This window comes from Danio aesculapii, chromosome 12 (genome assembly GCF_903798145.1).
Source record: "Danio aesculapii chromosome 12, fDanAes4.1, whole genome shotgun sequence".
In the NCBI taxonomy this organism is placed as follows: domain Eukaryota; kingdom Metazoa; phylum Chordata; class Actinopteri; order Cypriniformes; family Danionidae; genus Danio; species Danio aesculapii.
In genome coordinates, this window is record NC_079446.1 from 35,769,381 (window position 1) to 35,788,233 (window position 18,853).

Sequence of the window (18,853 nt, forward strand, 5' to 3'; positions counted from 1 at the left end):
TCTCGGAACCCGAAGGCATACAGATGGGCCACTCTAGGCTGTCACTGGAGGAGAAGCGCAGACGCCGCAGCGAGGGCCCGGTGTTGCACAGCGGTGGTGCTGATCACATCGCAATGCAGGGTAAAAACCAAAGCCCGTCAGTAGACAAGAGATTACTGACGGGTGGAGTATCTTTGAACAAGTCCTCTCTTGCAGCTACTCTTTTGAATGTTAAGTTGGAGTGGTCATCTGGGAATTTTAGTACTCAAGCTCTTATTGACTCTGGTGCGGAGGGAAATTTTATTGACTCTGCTTTAGTTCAAAGACTCAGACTTCCTGTGATTTCTCTCTCCCAACCTATATCTGTTCATGCTCTCAATGGTTTTTCTCTTCCTTCCATTACTCATTCCACTGGTCCTATAAGGCTGATCACCTCTGGTAACCACTCTGAAATTATTCATTTTTTTTTAACAGAAGCTCCTGTCACTCCAGTAGTCCTTGGGCATCCTTGGCTGGTAATACACAATCCACATATTAACTGGAGGCAGGAATCTATAATTTCTTGGAGTGAGAGCTGTCATGCTACGTGTCTGTTGTCTGCCTGTTCTGCTGTGTCTCATTCTGTTTTTCAGGAGGAACACATGGATCTGTCAAACGTGCCCAGTGAGTACCTTGACCTGAAGAGAGTGTTCAGTAAGTCTCGAGCTGCTTCTCTGCCTCCACATCGTCCCTATGACTGTGCTATAGAGTTATTGCCAGGTACGTCTCCGCCTAAAGGCAAACTTTATTCGCTCTCCGCTCCAGAGAGGGAGGCCATGGAGAAATATATTTCTGATTCTCTAGCAGCTAAGATCATCCGTCCTTCTTCATCACCAGCAGGGGCGGGGTTTTTTTTTGTGAAAAAGAAAGATGGCTCCCTCCGTCCTTGTATAGACTACCGAGGGCTGAACGCTATCACGGTGAAGAATACTTATCCTTTACCGCTGATGTCTTCTGCCTTCGAACGTCTGCAGGGGGCGTCCTTTTTCACAAAATTAGACCTTCGCAACGCTTACCATTTGGTCCGCATTCGAGAAGGCGATGAATGGAAGACTGCTTTTAATACCCCCAGGGGGCACTTCGAATATTGTGTTCTTCCTTTCGGTCTGTCCAACGCCCCTGCAGTCTTCCAAGCACTCGTGAATGATGTGTTGAGAGATATGCTAGATCAGTTCATTTATGTTTACCTGGATGACATACTGATATTTTCCCATTCTCTCCAGGAACATATTCAACACGTCAGGCGAGTGCTTCAGAGGCTGCTAGAGAATGGGCTTTATGTCAAGGCGGAGAAATGCGTATTTCATGCACAGTCTGTTCCTTTTCTGGGACATATCGTGTCGGTCGAGGGGATGCGCATGGATCCAGAGAAAGTTCAGGCTGTGGTAGATTGGCCAACCCCAGACTCCCGCAAGGCCCTGCAGAGGTTTCTGGGTTTTGCCAATTTTTACCGGCGTTTCATTCGCAACTTCAGCCAGCTCGCCGCGTCTCTGACTGCCTTAACCTCCATCAAGACTCCGTTCAGGTGGTCCAATGCAGCGCAAGTTGCGTTTGACCGTCTGAAAAGCTGCTTTGTTTCAGCACCCATTCTCATTGCCCCTGATCCATCACGGCAGTTCGTGGTGGAGGTTGACGCATCAGAGGTGGGGGTCGGTGCTATCCTGTCCCAGCGCTCTTCCTCGGACGGCAAGATGCATCCCTGCGCGTATTTTTCACATCGTCTAAACAATGCAGAACGAAATTATGATATTGGTAATCGAGAACTGCTGGCTGTCAAGCTTGCGTTGGAAGAGTGGCGTCATTGGCTAGAGGGTTCGGGGGTTCCCTTTATCGTTTGGACCGATCATAAAAATCTGGAGTACATCCAATCCGCCAAAAGATTGAACTCTAGGCAGGCGCGGTGGGCTTTATTTTTCGGACGTTTCGATTTTTCCATCTCGTACCGACCAGGTTCTAAGAATGTTAAACCTGACGCACTGTCTCGAATTTTTGATCACTCCGAGCATGCATCATCTCCTGAAGCCATTGTGCCACGCAGACTTTTTGTCTCTGCTGTCACCTGGGAGATCGAGTCGAGGGTCCGCATGGCCTTAGAAGGGGTAACGCCTCCGCCTGGATGCCCACCGGGTCGTTTATTTGTGCCAGAGGAATTACGGTCTGACGTCATCCGTTGGGGTCACTCTTCCAAGTTGGCCTGTCATCCCGGGGTGAGTCGTACCTTGTCTCTAATCAAACAACGATTCTGGTGGCCAATTATGGCTCGTGACATAAGAGATTTTGTGTTGGCTTGCTCAGTTTGCGCTGTTTCTAAGACTTCCAATCGCCCCCCCGCTGGACTTCTTCAGCCGCTGTCAGTGCCATCGAGACCCTGGTCCCATATTGCGCTAGATTTCGTTACAGGTCTTCCCCCCTCCAACGGGAATACAGTGATTTTGACCGTAGTGGACCGGTTTTCGAAAGCCACTCACTTTATTCCTCTGCCCAAATTACCATCAGCCAGAGAGACAGCGGTTGCTGTCATTGACCATGTCTTTCGTATTCATGGCCTCCCGACAGATGTGGTTTCTGACAGGGGGCCTCAGTTCATCTCTAAATTTTGGAGAGAGTTTTGTCATTTACTGGGGGCGACTGTTAGTCTTTCTTCTGGTTTCCACCCTCAGAGTAACGGTCAAACGGAGAGAGCCAACCAAGATCTTGAACGTATGTTACGATGTTTAGTCTCTCAGAATCCATCCTCCTGGAGCCAGCAGCTCTCATGGGTTGAGTACGCACATAACTCATTACCAGTGTCTGCTACGGGTCTCTCTCCATTTGAGTGTAGTCTAGGGTACCAGCCACCTGCTTTTCCCAGTCTGGAATCTGAAGTCGCGGTTCCCTCCGCCCACGCCTTTGTCCAGAGGTGTCAACGTACTTGGAACAGGGCCAGACAGACCCTCCTTCAAGTAGGTTTGCGCACCAAGGCTAAAGCCGATCGCCACCGGTCTAAGCCTCCCGTTTACGTTGTCGGTCAAAAAGTGTGGCTTTCATCTAGAAATATCCCTCTCCGTACCGTATGTAATAAACTTGCACCTAAATTCATTGGCCCGTTTTCTGTCATCAAAATCATTAGTCCGGTGGCAGTCCGCCTCAAACTTCCTCCAGCGTACAGGAGAATTCATCCCGTTTTTCATGTCTCTAAATTGAAGCCCGTTTTTCATACGGCCATTAATCCGCCTACTCCGGTTCCCCCCCCGCCGCGTCTTGTAGAAGGGGAGACGGTTTATTCGGTTAAGCGCATTCTGGACTCGAGACGGAGGGGACGAGGATTCCAGTACTTGGTGGACTGGGAAGGTTACGGTCCAGAGGAGAGGAGTTGGGTTCCTGCAAGGGACATATTGGATCATTCTCTCATCGATGATTACAATCGTCAGGTAAGCTCTTCTGGGAGCGCCAAGAGGCGCTCCTAGGAGAGGGGGTACTGTCACGGTTTATGGATCTGTGTGTTCCTCCTGTATGTTATGTGTCATGCCATGTGTGTTGTCATGTGCGATGTGTGTGTTTGTTTACCTTCTTGTGTTGACAGCGTGCTATGGAATCAGCTGATGTCATCAGCTGACTTGTCACCCTCCAGCTGAACCTCATTTGGCTGACTATATAATTCCCCTGTGGTTTGTTCTGGTTATGAGTCCGTTGTTTGTTCTTGTTCCCGTCTGTTGTTCCCTAGCCTCTTTCGTTGTCCTTATATGTTTTGGTTGTGGCCTGTGACTCTCTTAGTTACATTCAGCAATTAAAGACTTGCTATTGGATCCTCTCTGTCTAGTGTCGTGACAACAAGTAATTCAAAAGCATTTATGCTTAGCACGCACATCTTTTCTAATTCTGAGGGAAAAAAAAACAGTGACAAAAAGGTCAGCAGAAACATTAAGTTAGTTAATTACTAATTAGTATGTTAATTACTAATACTAATGTTATGGCAGAAATGAATACATAAATATTTTTATTTTATGCTATTCTCTGAGATTTTGGTCCATATTGACATCATAGCATCAGATTTGTCTGCTGCACATCCATGATGCGAATCTCGCTTTATGACATGGCGCGTTATCCTGCTGGAAGTAGCCATCAGAAGATGACACACTGCGGTTATAAAGGGATGGACATGGTCAGCAACAATACTCAGGTAGACTGTGGCATTGAAACGATGCTCAATTGGTACTAATGGGCCCATAGCATGCCAAGAAAATATTCCCCACACTATTACATCACCACCAGCTTGAACCATTGATACAAGGCAGGATGGATCCATGCTTTCATGTTGTTGACGCCAAATTCCGACCCTACCATCCGACCCTGCCCTACCAGGCAAGGTTTTTCCAATCTTCTATTGTCCAATTTTGGTGAGCCTGTGCAAATTGTCGCCTCAGTTTCCTGTTCTTAGCTGACAGGTGAGGGACCCGGCGTGGTCTTCTGATGCTGCAGCCCATCTGCCTCAAGGTTGGACGTGTTGTGCTTTTAGAGATGCTCTTCTGCATACCTCGGTTGTAACGAGTGGTTATTTGAGTTACTGTTGTTTTTCTATCAGCTCGAACTAGTCTGGCCATTCTCCTCTGACATTAACAAGGCATTTGTGCCCACAGAACCGCCACTCACTGGATATTTTCTCTTTTTCAGACCATTCTCTCTCTGTAAACCCTAGAGATGGTTGTGCATGAAAATCCCAGTAGATCAGCAGTTTCTGAAATACTCACATCAGCTCGCCTGGCACTAACAACCATGCCACGTTCAAAGTCACTGAAATCACCTTTGTTCCCCATTCTGATGCGTAGTTTGAACTGCAGCAGATCGTCTTGACCATGTCTACATGCCTAAATGTATCGGGTTCCTGCCATGTGATTGGCTGATTAGAAATTTACGTTAGCAAGCAGTTGAACAGGTGTACCTAATAAAGTGGCCGGTGAGTGTATAATGTATAAATATGTTTAAATATGCATATAATATTATTATCGTTTATTTTTACTATTATTATTGTTTCAAATAATTGCTTGACACTGATACACACATCTGAGAACAACTAATACAGTTGGCCTGTAGTCTTGTCAACTACTATGAAAAATGCACATCAAATACTTTAAAATAGAATGGTCACAATGCTATTTTTTAATAACATCACTGTTTCAGTCATAAACATCAGATCCTCTGAGCCATTAATGGTTGGAGAGTCTTTGTATAGATGATGCTTCGCTCGATTGAGTCAAATCAATACATGCAGTTCCATTGCCAGATTACTGACACTGAAAACATAAAGCTCACCTCTCACATCAGAATCTAGGCATACAGAGCACACTCATTCCCTTTAAATTACAAATTAAAGATACTTTGGAGTAAATTATCCTATGTGGTAGTGGAAGCATTTTAAATATTTGTATCTTATATAAAGAAAATGTTAACCTCCCATAATAAATGATATTTTGTCACAATGTATCGAAATGTAAGATCTTGTGGTTACACACAGACAGACGCATTATATTGATAACTGGAAAAGCAGTTTGTGTGTTTTCACGATTCCACAGAAAAGTAAGGTTCATTATTTATGAGTTACTGTTAGTTTGCTGTTTTAATTGATTTTTCTGGAAAATAAGAGAGTGGTTTGATGGAAAAGTCACATGTTGGGAGTCTTCAAGACCACACAGAACATCATGCAGAATTTTGTAATGAGCAGTTTGGTTTAGAGTTGGATGTTGAGAAATACAACAGACTTAATCATTGTGAAATCTGATTTAGAGGAGAAAGGGTGATGTATTTACATCTTAATGATTGTATCCTATATATACAGTGCTCAGCATAATTGAGTACACCCCATTATAAAAATGAAAATTTTTATCCATTTCTCAGTGAATATAGGCAATGAATTTTAGTGCATTTAAACAAAACAGATTTATTAAACAGATATATAAATATATATACATATCATATTTTAGTCACCAAACATATTTAGAAATTGAAAAATAATACAAATAATTCATGCAAAATATTACAAATATTACAAAAAATTACATATCTACAAAAATTTTTTGCTGCTCTTGATTTTTCCTTTTTTAAAATTTGTATTTAATATTTTTCTCCAACACATAAATTTGGCTGTACTAGTTTTTGGACCGTTGTTGTACGTTTTTTGTTAGATAAGTGCCAGATTTGGCTTCAATACTGACTAATCTAATGCATATGCACAAATATAATATTGTATAGCTTCCCATTAAAAATATACATTTAAAAAGACTTTAAAAGACTCAAGATTTGTGAGGGGTGTACTTATATATGTACACACACTTTGAGCCTGCATTAGGTCCCTTTTACAGTCACTAATTATGTTGTTGTTTACCCAATGTCTTGTTTAATTACTTGCTATATATTTATACCAGTTCTTATTATTTAGTTCTTTTTACTTTCATTAGCACAGTTTTGTTGGTATGCTACTCAAACAGATCCGCTTTCCTGCTTTAAGGTGCTGTTTGTTTTATTCATTCATTGATTCAATTTTCTTCAGATTAGTCTCTGATTTATCAGAGGTCGCCACAGTGGAATGAACCGTCAACTATTCCAGCATATGTTTTATGCAGGGGATGTCCTTCCAGCTGCAACCCAGGACTGGGAAACACCCATACACTCTCGCATTCACACACACACTCATACACTATAATTCATCCGATTCACCTATAGCGCATGTCTTTGGACTTTGGAAACCGGAGCACCCATAGGAAACCGACGCCAACAACATGCAAACTCCACACAGAAATGCCAACTGGCCCAGTTGGGACTCGAACCAGCGACCTTAATGCTGTGAGGCAACTGCACTAACCACTGAACCACCATGCCGCTTCGTCTTGTTTTATTTTATATGAATTAACCTGTTTCTGGTTTAATTTATTTTTATCTCTAGTTTGGTTGTCATTCTACTCTCGACTATGGTTATACTGGTTTGTCAGAGTTGCTTTCCAGCATTAGTTTTTTTAATGATCAATAATTATGTTGTTCATCTGCTTCTTGTTCTATGTTTTTTGTTTTTGAATGTATTTTTACACCCAGTATGGTTCAGTTGTTTTTACTTTCTTTTCTATTGTTATTGGTTTGCTATTCTTGTGTTTGTTCCCTGTTGGTTTCTATGGTTACTAATGACATTGTTCACCTTTTTCTTGTTTAGTAGCTTGTTTACCTGTGATTTTTTTCATTTATTTACTTATTTTACTCATCTATACGTTGGTTTGAAGGTTTGTCTACAGCAGGGATGTCAAACTCAATTCCTAGAGGGCCGCAGCCCTGCTTCAACACACTCACCTGTATAGGTTTCAAACAAGACTGAAAGACTTAGTTTGTCCAGGAATTGAGTTTGACATCCCTGGTCTACAGGCAATTGTGAAGATAATATGGAGAATTTTGGCTTTTTGAGATAGTACAGATATGTTTTACAATTTAACACACTACTGTATGTACAGTAGAACTAGGCTGAAACTGTTGTGGTGCTTTTGCATGCAATATAAAATTGGCATCAATGAACTACTTTAACACTCTGACCTTTTCAAAAACGCATTAGCATCTGAAATGCATTAATGAGGAGTCAAGGCATGCCTCTGATGCATCTGTCTAATTATAGGTCATGCAAGCATGTTATTTCACACAAGCAAGAATGGTTTACTTACCAGAAACTAACCTGGGTGTGACAGATTCTTTTAAAAAGCACTGAACTGTAAATAAAGTCATGAAACACAAAGACAAACCACTCCTGTTAAAACGCTTTAGGAAACAAATACAGCAGATGGACCAAGTGTGTGTCTTCTCTGCAGTTTTCCAAATTCTGTTCCTCCTGCCGCCCCTGGAAAAGTGATTGCTAGTTTCTGCAACACTGACGCAAATGGAACAGCCATTATACAATGTATCTTCCTTCCTGCAAAATATTCCAGAATTCCCAAGACACAGAAATAGAAAGCTTGCAAGACCTTGTTATTGTAAATATAATCTGAGATAAAGAAAACACACCCACGTGAACAAAGAAAGGCTAATATTATAGGAAACGAATGTCTGAGAACTTTAGACAGAAGGAATTTTTATTCCCAGTTTGTCTGGCAAAGAAAAAGTTTTTGCATAGTAATTCCACCTCTGCAAAACACATAACCACTGATGAAGTATGCAGGACATGCCCATGTATTGCATTACTTATTAACAAAGAAAGATAGTTAATCAATAAACCTGTCATCAGGTTGAATGATATAATCATTCCTTCTTTATTCTAGCATCAAAATATTTACAATTAAGAAGAACATAAAAAACTCTCAATGCGTTATAAATGTTAATGCAATATTTCAAGTTTGCACAAAAGTTAAATTAGCAATTTTGGATGAAAATTTAAGTATATTTAGATCATATTAAATAATGAATATTTAGAGGCTTTGTTTTCAGACAGTTTAACTTTCGCAACATTCACAAAACTGAAGATAACATAACTATAACTAAATTATTAAAGTTTGTCAAGACAAACTTTGAGGCTGGCTAGAATAAGCCTGTTGGCAATAGTCTTTTAAGTTTAAAACGTATGAAAGTATGAAATTCGATAGATAGATAGATAGATAGATAGATAGATAGATAGATAGATAGATAGATAGATAGATAGATAGATAGATAGATAGATAGATAGATAGATAGATAGATAGATAGATAGATAGATAGATAGATAGATAGAGACAAAGTTTGATCCAATGTTAAGTCAATAACATTCTTTTACAATGGTTTACAAAAGTTTGTGGGACAGTTTCTAGGGTCAAAAAAGTGGTTGCTAGGGTATGGCCAGAAAGTTAAAAGGTCATCAGCTATTGGCAGTTTGGTAGTCTGAATTAAATGAGCCCAGCTAGAAGTCAGTGTGACAGTCTGACGCAGAGTTATGAGGTCACAAAGTTTGGTCCAGTGTTAAGTAAATGGAATTTTTCCGACAGTCCCGGCGTCCTGACATTTTATCCTACCCGTCAGATTATGCTACCAACACTGTATTTGAATGGTTCTGAGGTTGGGCTTAAGGATTGGGTTGGTTAAGTTAGGGCAAAATTACAGCTTCATATCACACTACTTTAATTCAAATTTACACCGGTAACAAAATCTGATGGGAAGAATATTGCTTTATCAAAATGTGCTACCTACTTTTGAATGGGAGGTATAGTACAATCTGACAAGGTAGGACAAATCGGGGGAACACCAGGACAGTTTTTGTAAAACCAAAAGTCGGATCAGTTGACTATTTTATTGACTTGTAAATGAATGACCAAAATGCATAAACAACTTCTGAACACCCTTTATTTTAAGGTGTCCTTGTAACATTGTAACTATTCATTTCACTACCTAATAATAGGGATTAATTACATATTTGCTAATGTGGTTAGGGCGAGAATGTGGTTAGGTTCAGGTTTAGTTGCATGTAATTATGGATAATTATACTATAGCAATGGAACATGTGTGACAAGGACCAGTGTTAAATATTTTGAACAGTGTATCAAAGGGACAGTTCACCCTAAAATGACTCAAATTAATTTACTCATCCTACACTTGTTTAAATCTTTGGTGGTTCTATCTTCGGTTAAACACAACAATGCTGGTTGTGAACAAAGAATGCTGGTTGATGGCACCTATTGACGTCCACAGTATTTAGTATTCCATAGTGCTTTCATTTTAGTAGTATTATTGAAGTCAATGGGTGCCATTAACAAGCATTCTTCAAATATTGAGAGTAAATGATGAAGACATTTTTATATAAGAGTGATCTGACCCTTTAAATTGCAAAAACTTATCAGACACTCCCCCTGTCTGCCATTGGTTGAACAAACAGATGGCCCCGCCCCAATCTTCTGGCACTGGCAGTACAACCGTTGCTGGCAATATTAACAAATCATGCAAATTTTCAAAGTGCATCAAAATAATGTTGTTTGCACCTTATGGAAAAACAATTAGCATAGAAACTATAGAAACACTGATGATTATTACCATCATTCTCATCTGTATCTCAATCTCTATTATGCTTCACAACCTTCCCTCCTTTATTCTAGCCTCACAGTTTACAATAAAGACCAAAATAAAACTCTTAATGCGTTATGCAAATGTCACAAATGTTGTATGCTATAGTCAAATTTTGCACACACATTAAATTTGCACATTTGAATGGAAATATACACAAAATGTGAACCATGTTTTGTTTTCAGACTGTTCAATTGCTCTTTCATAAGTCACAAAATTGACTCAAAAAAGTTTTCCAAGACAGTTTACATTTACATTTAGTCATTTAGCAGACGCTTTTATCCAAAGCGACTTACAAATGAGGACAAGGAAGCAGTTTACACAACTATAAGCAGTGAATAAGTGCTATAGACAAGTTGCAGGTGTGTAAAGTCTAAGAAGCAAAGCATTAGTAATGTTTTTTTTTTGAGAGAGAGAGTACAGTTAGTGGTATAGCCAGAGAGGCAGTTACAGTTTAGGAAGGAAAGTGGAGACTAAATAGTTGAGTTTTTAGTCGTTTCTTGAAGACAGCAAGTGACTGCTGTTCTGATGTAGTTAGGGAGTTCATTCCACCAACTGGGCAGATTGAATGTGAGAGTTCGGGAAAGTGATTTCTTCCCTCTTAGGGATGGAACCACGAGGCGACGTTCATTCACAGAACGCAAGTTTCTGGAGGGCACATATATCTGCAGAAGTGAAAGCAGATAAGAAGGAGCAAAGCCAGAGGTCGCTTTGTAAGCAAACATCAGAGCTTTGAATTTGATGCGAGCAGCAACTGGCAGCCAGTGCAAAGTTTAATTCCACTTTCACAATATTCACTAAACTGGTGCAGTAGAAGATCTGGGTGTCTTCAGAAACATTTTTTGTTGTGCTGGTTGAAAGTCTCTTCATATTCCAATAGTAATGATTAAAGTAAATGATTTAAATGTATTTAATATGTATTTTTATATTCTGGTTAATTATAATATAAAATTAAATTCAGTTAAAAATTGTTGGGCCGACAATTCCCAAAATTCTGATAAGTAGCCCAAACTGTCTGTCAACAAATGTAGATTTGTACATTTACGCAGCTCTGTTCATGCAGACAGATACACCGTTTGCGCATGCGTTCACATGCACAGAGGAGGGACAGCGCTAAAAACAAATGCTCGATCAAAACTTTTTAAAATCCTGAATCAATATTGGAGTTACTTTTACACGCTTGTGGAAGGACAACATGGCTGAAGGATTTCTTTTAGACAGGTAAGGTTATGTTTTAAAACTATTTTAGTCATGCAAAGCTGATGTAGATTGTTTTTACTTACAAATGGGTTATATGCACAGGAGTGTTGTTAAGCCACTGAAATCTGCCGGTGAAAGATCGATGTGACTATTTTTTGAAGTGTAATTCCTGCACCTCGCCAGCCATGAACCATAGTCGCTTTAGGACAAAGTGCATGAGAGAGTCCTTGCATGCATGAAATATTGCACATTATGACAAGTTTTGCTAACTACAAAACTGAAAACCTGCTAGATATTTTTTTTTTTTTTTGTTCTAAATTGTGTTATAATGTACTATAAAGTTTTTTAACTGGCGAATGACATGATCTAGTAGGTTGTTTACTGTCATCTTTACTGTGTGCGTTCATGATTTTAGGAGGTGTGGCTTTGGACGGCAGGGGAGGGACTGTGCTTTCAAAGCTATTATGCTAATGGTTACCACTTTGGCAGACCACCGACTGCACCATTAAGTAAGAATTAAAAAAAACAAAAACATTCTTTGTAAATAAAATAACAAACAATATTTGTGTTTTTCGGTTCCCAAAATGCTGTTTTCAAAAATGCATATTTAGTTAAAGATGCTGTTGCAATGGAACGTTCTATTGAGTGTCGCATCTTGGTCATTAAGCTCTTTGTCCAGGTGGATGCTGCACACTTGTGGTGGATGAGGAGATTTGTGTTTTTAGGCTACCAAAATGCTGTTTTTATTAAATAACCAAACAATATTTATTTGAATCTGTGACTAAAATTGCAATAAACTCTCAGACACTCCCCCATTCTGCCATTGGTCGGCCCAGCAGAGAGCCCCACCCCCCATCTCCTGCCATTGGTCCGAAAAATGCTCCTTTCTGATTGCTCCAATAAATCAAAAATACACAGAAAAACAGTTAGTTTGCAAACAATGGAAAAAGACTATTATTTTCTCTCTTTTGACCATCATTCTCGTCTATCAGCTCAATCTCTGCTATGCTTCACATCCTTCCCTCCTTTATTCTAGACTCACATTTCACAATAAACAAGACCAAAATAAAGTGTTATAAGTGTTTTAACTGTTATGCAAATGCAACAAACGCTGTCAAACAAACAGCCCCGCCACCATCTCCTGCCATTGGTCAGGCAAATGCTGCTTTCTGGATGTTCCAATACATAATTCTGAGAAAAATACACAGAAAATCATGTAGTGTGGAAACAATGGAAAAATAGCTATTATTATTATCTCCTTTTTTAAATGTTTACCATCATCCTCATCTTGCCCACTTGGCTGTCATCTCAATTTCTATTCTGCTTCACATCCTTCCCTCCTTTACTCTAAACCTCACATTTCACAATAAATAAGACCAAAATAAAAGCCCCCATGTGTTCCTGGAAACCCTGATCTCTAACTTTACCTGGTATTCGACATCTGGTACGTTTCCCAGATGTTTGGGAGCTGATTTGGCCTGTTTTGATCTTTCTCTGTGGGGTGGAGGGGGTCAGGATGAGATCAGCTGGGGTTTAATTCATCCTCAATGACTTGCTCTGGTTAATGGAGCCAGTTTTCCAAAGCATGGAAAGCACTATGTGAACCTCATGGTGATGTGTCACGTTAGGACAAACAGAATCCCACAAATTCTGTAGAGTGAGTGTGTGTGTGTGTGCTTTTGTGAGTGAGTGTGTGTGTTGGCAATGAGAAACATCTGACTGGTCTGAATTACCAGAAATATGGTGAAATCTCAGCCCCAGGGAGACCCATGGCACACTTACTTCAACTCTCCTTCTCCTGCTCAGAATGACAATTGATGCTCGGACTGCACTTTTGTGTGCTTTCTTTATTATATTCACTGAAAAGAATTAGTCAGTGAGTTCATATTTATATATTATTATTAATAATAATAATAATAATAATACAAATAAAATTAATAAAAAAAAATACAATTACAAATATTTATTATAAATCTATTTTAGTTGACATTTTATTTATATTATTCATTTATAATATTATAAATGATAATTTATATCATTTATTTATACTTAGTATTTCTTTGTAATTAATTGTTATTATGATTATTATTATTGTTGTTATTATTATTATTATTTATTAATATTATTAACAACTATTATTATGTTTGTTAATAACAATAATTATAATAATAATAAAAATAATTAGTACAATTAAACATTTTATTATATATTATATTTGACATTTTATTTATAATCTTTTATATCGTTTATTTATACTTAGTATTGCTTGTATTTTATTTATTTATTTATTTATTTATTTATTATTATAAAATTGTTGTCAAAACATTTGATTATACTATTGTAATTATTATTATTATTATTATTATTATTATTGTTGTTGTTGTTAAGAGCTATTATAATGCTTTATTATTATTAATATAATAATATTAATAATAATAATAAAATTAAACATTTATTTTAAATATATTATATTTGACATTTGTTTATTTTCCTTTATATAATTTTTTCAATTCAATTCAATTCACCTTTATTTGTATAGCGCTTATACAATGTAGATTGTGTCAAAGCAGCTTCACATAAAAGGTCACAGTAAATAGGAACAGTCTAGTTAAGTTTGTAGTGTTTAAGTTCAGTTCAGTTTAGCTCAGTTCAGTGTGGTTTAATAATCACTACTGAGAGTCCAAATATTGAAGAGCAAATCCAACGATGCGCAGCTCTACAGATCCTGAACCATGCAAGCCAGTGGCGACAGCGGAGAGGGAAAAAAAACTTCACTAAAGGCGGAAGTGAAGAAAAAAAACCTTGAGAGAAACCAGGCTCAGTTGGGCACGACCATTTTAATTTCTCCGCTGGCCAAACGTCTTGTGCAGAGCTGCAGTCTCAGTGGCGGAGACTGGAAGCTGGCCTCAGCGAAGACTCGTCTGTCTCTGGAGCGTCATAGGAAACAGTCTCATGTTCTCCACTCTTCCATGACCATCGCAGTAGCTGCTCAGGATTCGGCCTGGTCCAGGATATGGAAACCTTGGGATCATCTCGTCGTTGGTCTTGGATCGAATCAGTGACTCTGCATAGTCTGAGGGCCTCGGGAAGAGTATCCCCAGGTGGAAATGGAGAATAAAGAAAATAATTAGCGTAGCTGATGTTCACAGTGTATATCAGCAAGATGCATAACCTTTGTGGAAGCCCCCTAAGTGGTGCACTAAGTGTATGCTTTACTGAACAGATAGGTCTTTAATCTAGTTTTGAATTGGGAGAGTGTGTCTGAGCCTCGGACGTTATCAGGAAGGCTATTCCAGAGTTTAGGAGCTATAAATGAGAAGGCTCGACCTCCTTTACTCGACTTTGCTATTCTAGGTACTACCAGAAGTCCTGAGTTTTGAGATCTTAAAGAGCGAGTTGGATTGTAGCGAGACAGAAGATTGGTTAGATAAGCAGGAGCTAGATTATTTAGAGCTTTATATGTAAGAAGCAATATTTTAAATTCAATACGAAACTTAACAGGCAGCCAGTGTAAGGAGGATAAAATTGGGGTGATGTGATCAAATTTTCTAGACCTGGTTAGAACTCTGGCAGCTGCATTTTGTACTAATTGAAGTTTGTTAATAGAGGATGCTGGGCAGCCAGCAAACAGAGCATTACAGTAGTCCAGCCTAGAAGTCATAAAAGCATGGACTAGCTTTTCTGCATCTGAGATGGATAGCATACTTCGTAACTTAGCTATATTTCTCAGATGAAAGAAAGCAGTTTTTGTGACATGGGAAATATGATTTTTAAAAGTTAAATTGCTGTCTAATATGACACCCAGATCTTTTATAGTAGAACTAACGCTAACTTTGTATCCCTCTAATTGTAGATCGAGTTGTGAGATCTGCTGTGTACAGGGTTTAGGCCCAATAAGTAATAATTCTGTTTTGTCTGAGTTTAAGAGAAGATAATTGTTGGTCATCCAGTCTTTAACATCTTTAATACACTCAGTTAGCTTGGACAGATTAGACGTCTCGTCAGGTTTAGTTGAAATATATAATTGAGTATCATCTGCATAGCAGTGAAAGCTGATCCCATGTCTTCTAATAATGTCTCCCAGGGGTAGCATGTATATTGTAAACAGTAAAGGGCCTAAAACTGATCCTTGAGGCACCCCGTATTTTACTGGGCTGATTTGTGAAGGCTGTCCATTTATATTTACAAACTGGTAACGGTCAGATAAGTATGACTTAAGCCATTGTAGGGCCTGTCCTTGGACACCTGTAGACTTTAAGCGATTAATAAGGATACCATGGTCAATGGTGTCAAATGCCGCACTAAGATCGAGTAGAACTAATAGTGAGATGCACCCTTGGTCAGCAGCTAAGAGTAAATCGTTGGTTATTTTCACTAATGCAGTTTCTGTACTGTGATGAGCTCTGAAACCTGACTGAAACACTTCAAAAACATTGTTGGTCTGCAGAAAGGAGCATAATTGAGCAGAAACAACTTTTTCTAGTATTTTAGATATAAATGGAAGGTTTGAAATAGGCCTATAATTAGCTAAGTTGCTGGGTTCCAGTTGTGGTTTCTTAATAATAGGTTTAATAACAGCTAACTTGTAGGGATTTGGAACATGGCCTAAAGATAAAGAAGAGTTGATAATGTTAAGAAGAGGTTCTCCTATAACAGGTAGCAATTCTTTCAGTAACTTTGTTGGAATTGGGTCCAATATACACGTAGCTGATTTAGAGCTATTTATAATTTTGTCTAGCTCTTCCTGTTCTATGATTTTAAAGCACTGTAGGTTATTTAGATTCAGAGGCGTGTTTACTGGATCTGAAGTATAAGGCGGTGCAGAAAGTTTAATATCTCCTATTTTCTGTCTAAAGCCTTCTATTTTATCACTGAAAAAATTCATGAAGTCATCACTACTAATTTGCGGTGGAACGTTTTGTTCCAAAGATGACCGATTATTTGTTAATTTAGCGAGGGTGTTAAATAAGAATCTAGGATTGTTTTGATTATTTTCTATCAGTTTGCGGAGGTGCTCAGCCCTGGCAGATTTTAAAGCCCTCCTATAGCTGGACATACTGTCTTTGTATGCAATTCTAAAGACTTCTAAATTAGTTTTTTTCCATTTACGTTCCAGGGCACGGGTTGCTGTTTTGAGAGCGCGGGTATGACTATTATACCACGGTGTAGTTTTATTCTCTCTAGTCTTTTTTAGTTTGATGGGTGCCACAGTATTTAAAGTGCTAGTAAAGATGGCATCCATACTGCTGGTTACTACATCAAGGTCATTTGCGTTTGCGGGTGCATTTCGAAGTAGAGAAAGATCAGGTAAGTTATTTATAAATTCATCTTTAGTGGATGGAACAATAGTTCTACTAGGACGATATATCGGAGCGGATCTGCTAATTTCAGGTAAACACAGCTTATATAGTAAGAGGTAGTGGTCTGTAATATCATCACTTTGTGGTATAATGTCTACATCAGTGACCTCAATTCCATAAGACAGAATTAGATCTAGTGTATGCTTTAGGCGATGAGTTGGACCAATAACATTTTGCTTTATTCCTAGTGAGACCAGCAAGTCCGTAAACGCGAGCCCTAACGTGTCGTTAGCGTCATCTATGTGGATGTTAAAGTCTCCTACAATTAGTATTTTATCAGTTTTAACTAGTAAGTCAGAGATAAAATCAGAAAACTCTTTTAGAAAATTGACATAGGGTCCTGGAGGTCTATATATGGTGATTAGAGCGAGAGATAACATAGGTTTTTGCATAGTGTTTGGAAGGACAACATTAAGCGCTAGTACTTCAAAGGAGCTAAACATAAGTCCGTTTCTCTGATTAACATTAAGAATATCACTAAAGATTGACGCAACTCCACCACCACGACCAGTTTGACGAGCCTCATGTTTATATAAGAATCCTGGAGGAGTTGCCTCATTTAAACTAATATAGTCATTTTGTTTCAGCCAGGTTTCAGTAAGACAGAGTGCATTAAGATTGTTATCTGTTATTATTTCATTTATGATAAGTGCTTTAGGTGCTAGTGACCTGATGTTTAGGAGACCAAGCTTCATGAAATTTGTATTTTCACTTTTTCGTGTTTTTTCTGGTTTAATTCTTAATAGATTATTTTTGGAGCACACAGTACGTTTGTTTCTTGATCTAATAATACGAGGAACAGACACAGTCTCTATGGGGTTAGTTAGGTATGCATTACTGTTATTTATGTGGGACGAATAGGCGTCTGTGTGGCTAAATTGTGAGTTTTGTGAAATTTTACTTACTAGTCAGATAGAGCGAAGTATTCTGGTGATGTTGTCCGACAGGAGTTCAGCTCCAGCTCGACTGGGGTGCAGCCCATCAGCGCGGAAAAGCCTAGGACGCTCCCAGAAAAGATTCCAGTTATTGGCAAAGAGCAATTTCTGTTCTTCACACCATGTTAATAGCCATTCATTCAGAGCAAAAAGTCTACTGAACCTTTCATTTCCTCGGCGGTAGGTAGGAAGCGGTCCAGAAACGATGATCTGCGTGGCGGGCGAAGTGCGTCGAACCGTCTCGATCAGGCTCCTGAAGTCCTTCTTCAGGATCTCCGTCTGCCGGAGCCCGGTGTCGTTCGTCCCCACGTGGAGGACGGCGGCACCGAGGCTCTCGGCAGCGCTCAGGATAGTAGGTATCTGTGCAGAAATATTCTTAACTCGGGCACCAGGGAAGCAGAAAGTGCGTACTTTGTTACCTTTGGAGGAAGTGGAGCGGACGTGGCGGACGATTGAGTCGCCAATGATGGCAACATCGCGACCCGTCTCGCGGAGAGGGGCGAAGCGGTTCTCCGTGGGGATCTCGAACACCGGAGGAGGAGACGTTCTGCCCCGGGACCTGGCAAGCACCTTACGCGGTTGCACCCAGGGGCCGTGGTAGCCGGGAGTCGGCGTGAACGACGCCTGGGTGCACCGCGTCCTCGGTGCGCTGGGCCTGGACAGAGAAACACGCGGGGTTGAAGAAACTGGGAGATTGTCGTTGTATCGGACACTTACCTCAGACGAGCGAGTACGGGTTAAGAGCAGAGCCCTGATGCCCTCTCGCTTCGTCTCCAGCGAGCGAATCTGGGACTCCACCGCTTCCAGCTCCAGCTCCAGCGCCTCCATCGATGCCTCTCCTGCACTCAAGGACAGACACGCAAGCGACATTGTACAAGGTGAAGAGCAAAGCCAGAAAGTGAGAAAATAAATGAGTGAAAGGGGTTGGTAGCTTTAGCTGACCAGCGGTGCTAGCAGGCTAAAGCTACAAACACCAAGCGGATGCTCGAGAGACAGAACGTTTAAAAGTAGATTTGTTTGTATGAGTGTGTTAGGGGATTGTTCACCCCAAGTAGGAGAGATAAATATTTAGTGAATGAGGAGGTATTTTAAGATAAAAATGTAAATTGCGAATCTAAACTCCAAACAAACGCAGCGAAGCAGTGACGTCACTCGAGCATGCGCACCTTTTTCATACCTATAAGTATTGCTTTGTAAAAGTATTTTTTATTATAAAATTGTAATGAATACATTTGATTGTGATATTATTATTATTATTATTAACAGCTATTATAATGTTTTTATTATTATTATTATTATTAATAATACAAT

The 18,853-nt window shown here is 39.5% G+C and overlaps 1 protein-coding gene across 3 annotated transcripts; it reads right to left on the bottom strand.

Annotated features, from left to right (window-relative positions):
- Positions 1-13,825: 13,825 nt before the first annotated feature.
- On the bottom strand, positions 13,826-18,674 carry LOC130238830 (uncharacterized). 3 transcript variants are annotated; one of them, XM_056469947.1, is made up of 3 exons: positions 17,706-18,674; positions 17,513-17,603; positions 13,828-14,328 (listed from the first exon to the last, which is right to left on the bottom strand). In XM_056469947.1, exons 1-2 carry the CDS (start codon positions 18,410-18,412, stop codon positions 17,516-17,518), a joined length of 795 nt encoding a protein of 264 aa, XP_056325922.1. In that variant the 5' UTR covers positions 18,413-18,674; the 3' UTR covers positions 13,828-14,328; positions 17,513-17,515. The 3 variants fall into 3 exon arrangements, with proteins under 3 accessions (XP_056325921.1, XP_056325919.1, XP_056325922.1); XM_056469946.1 differs by having other exon boundaries at positions 13,826-14,320; positions 17,513-18,674; XM_056469944.1 differs by having other exon boundaries at positions 13,826-14,328; positions 17,513-18,674.
- Positions 18,675-18,853: the final 179 nt, after the last annotated feature.

Coding starts and splice junctions, on each gene's coding strand:
- LOC130238830 (XM_056469946.1), bottom strand. CDS start 18,412: ATGTCGCTTGCGTGTCTGTCCTTGAGTGCAGGAGAGGCATCGATGGAG.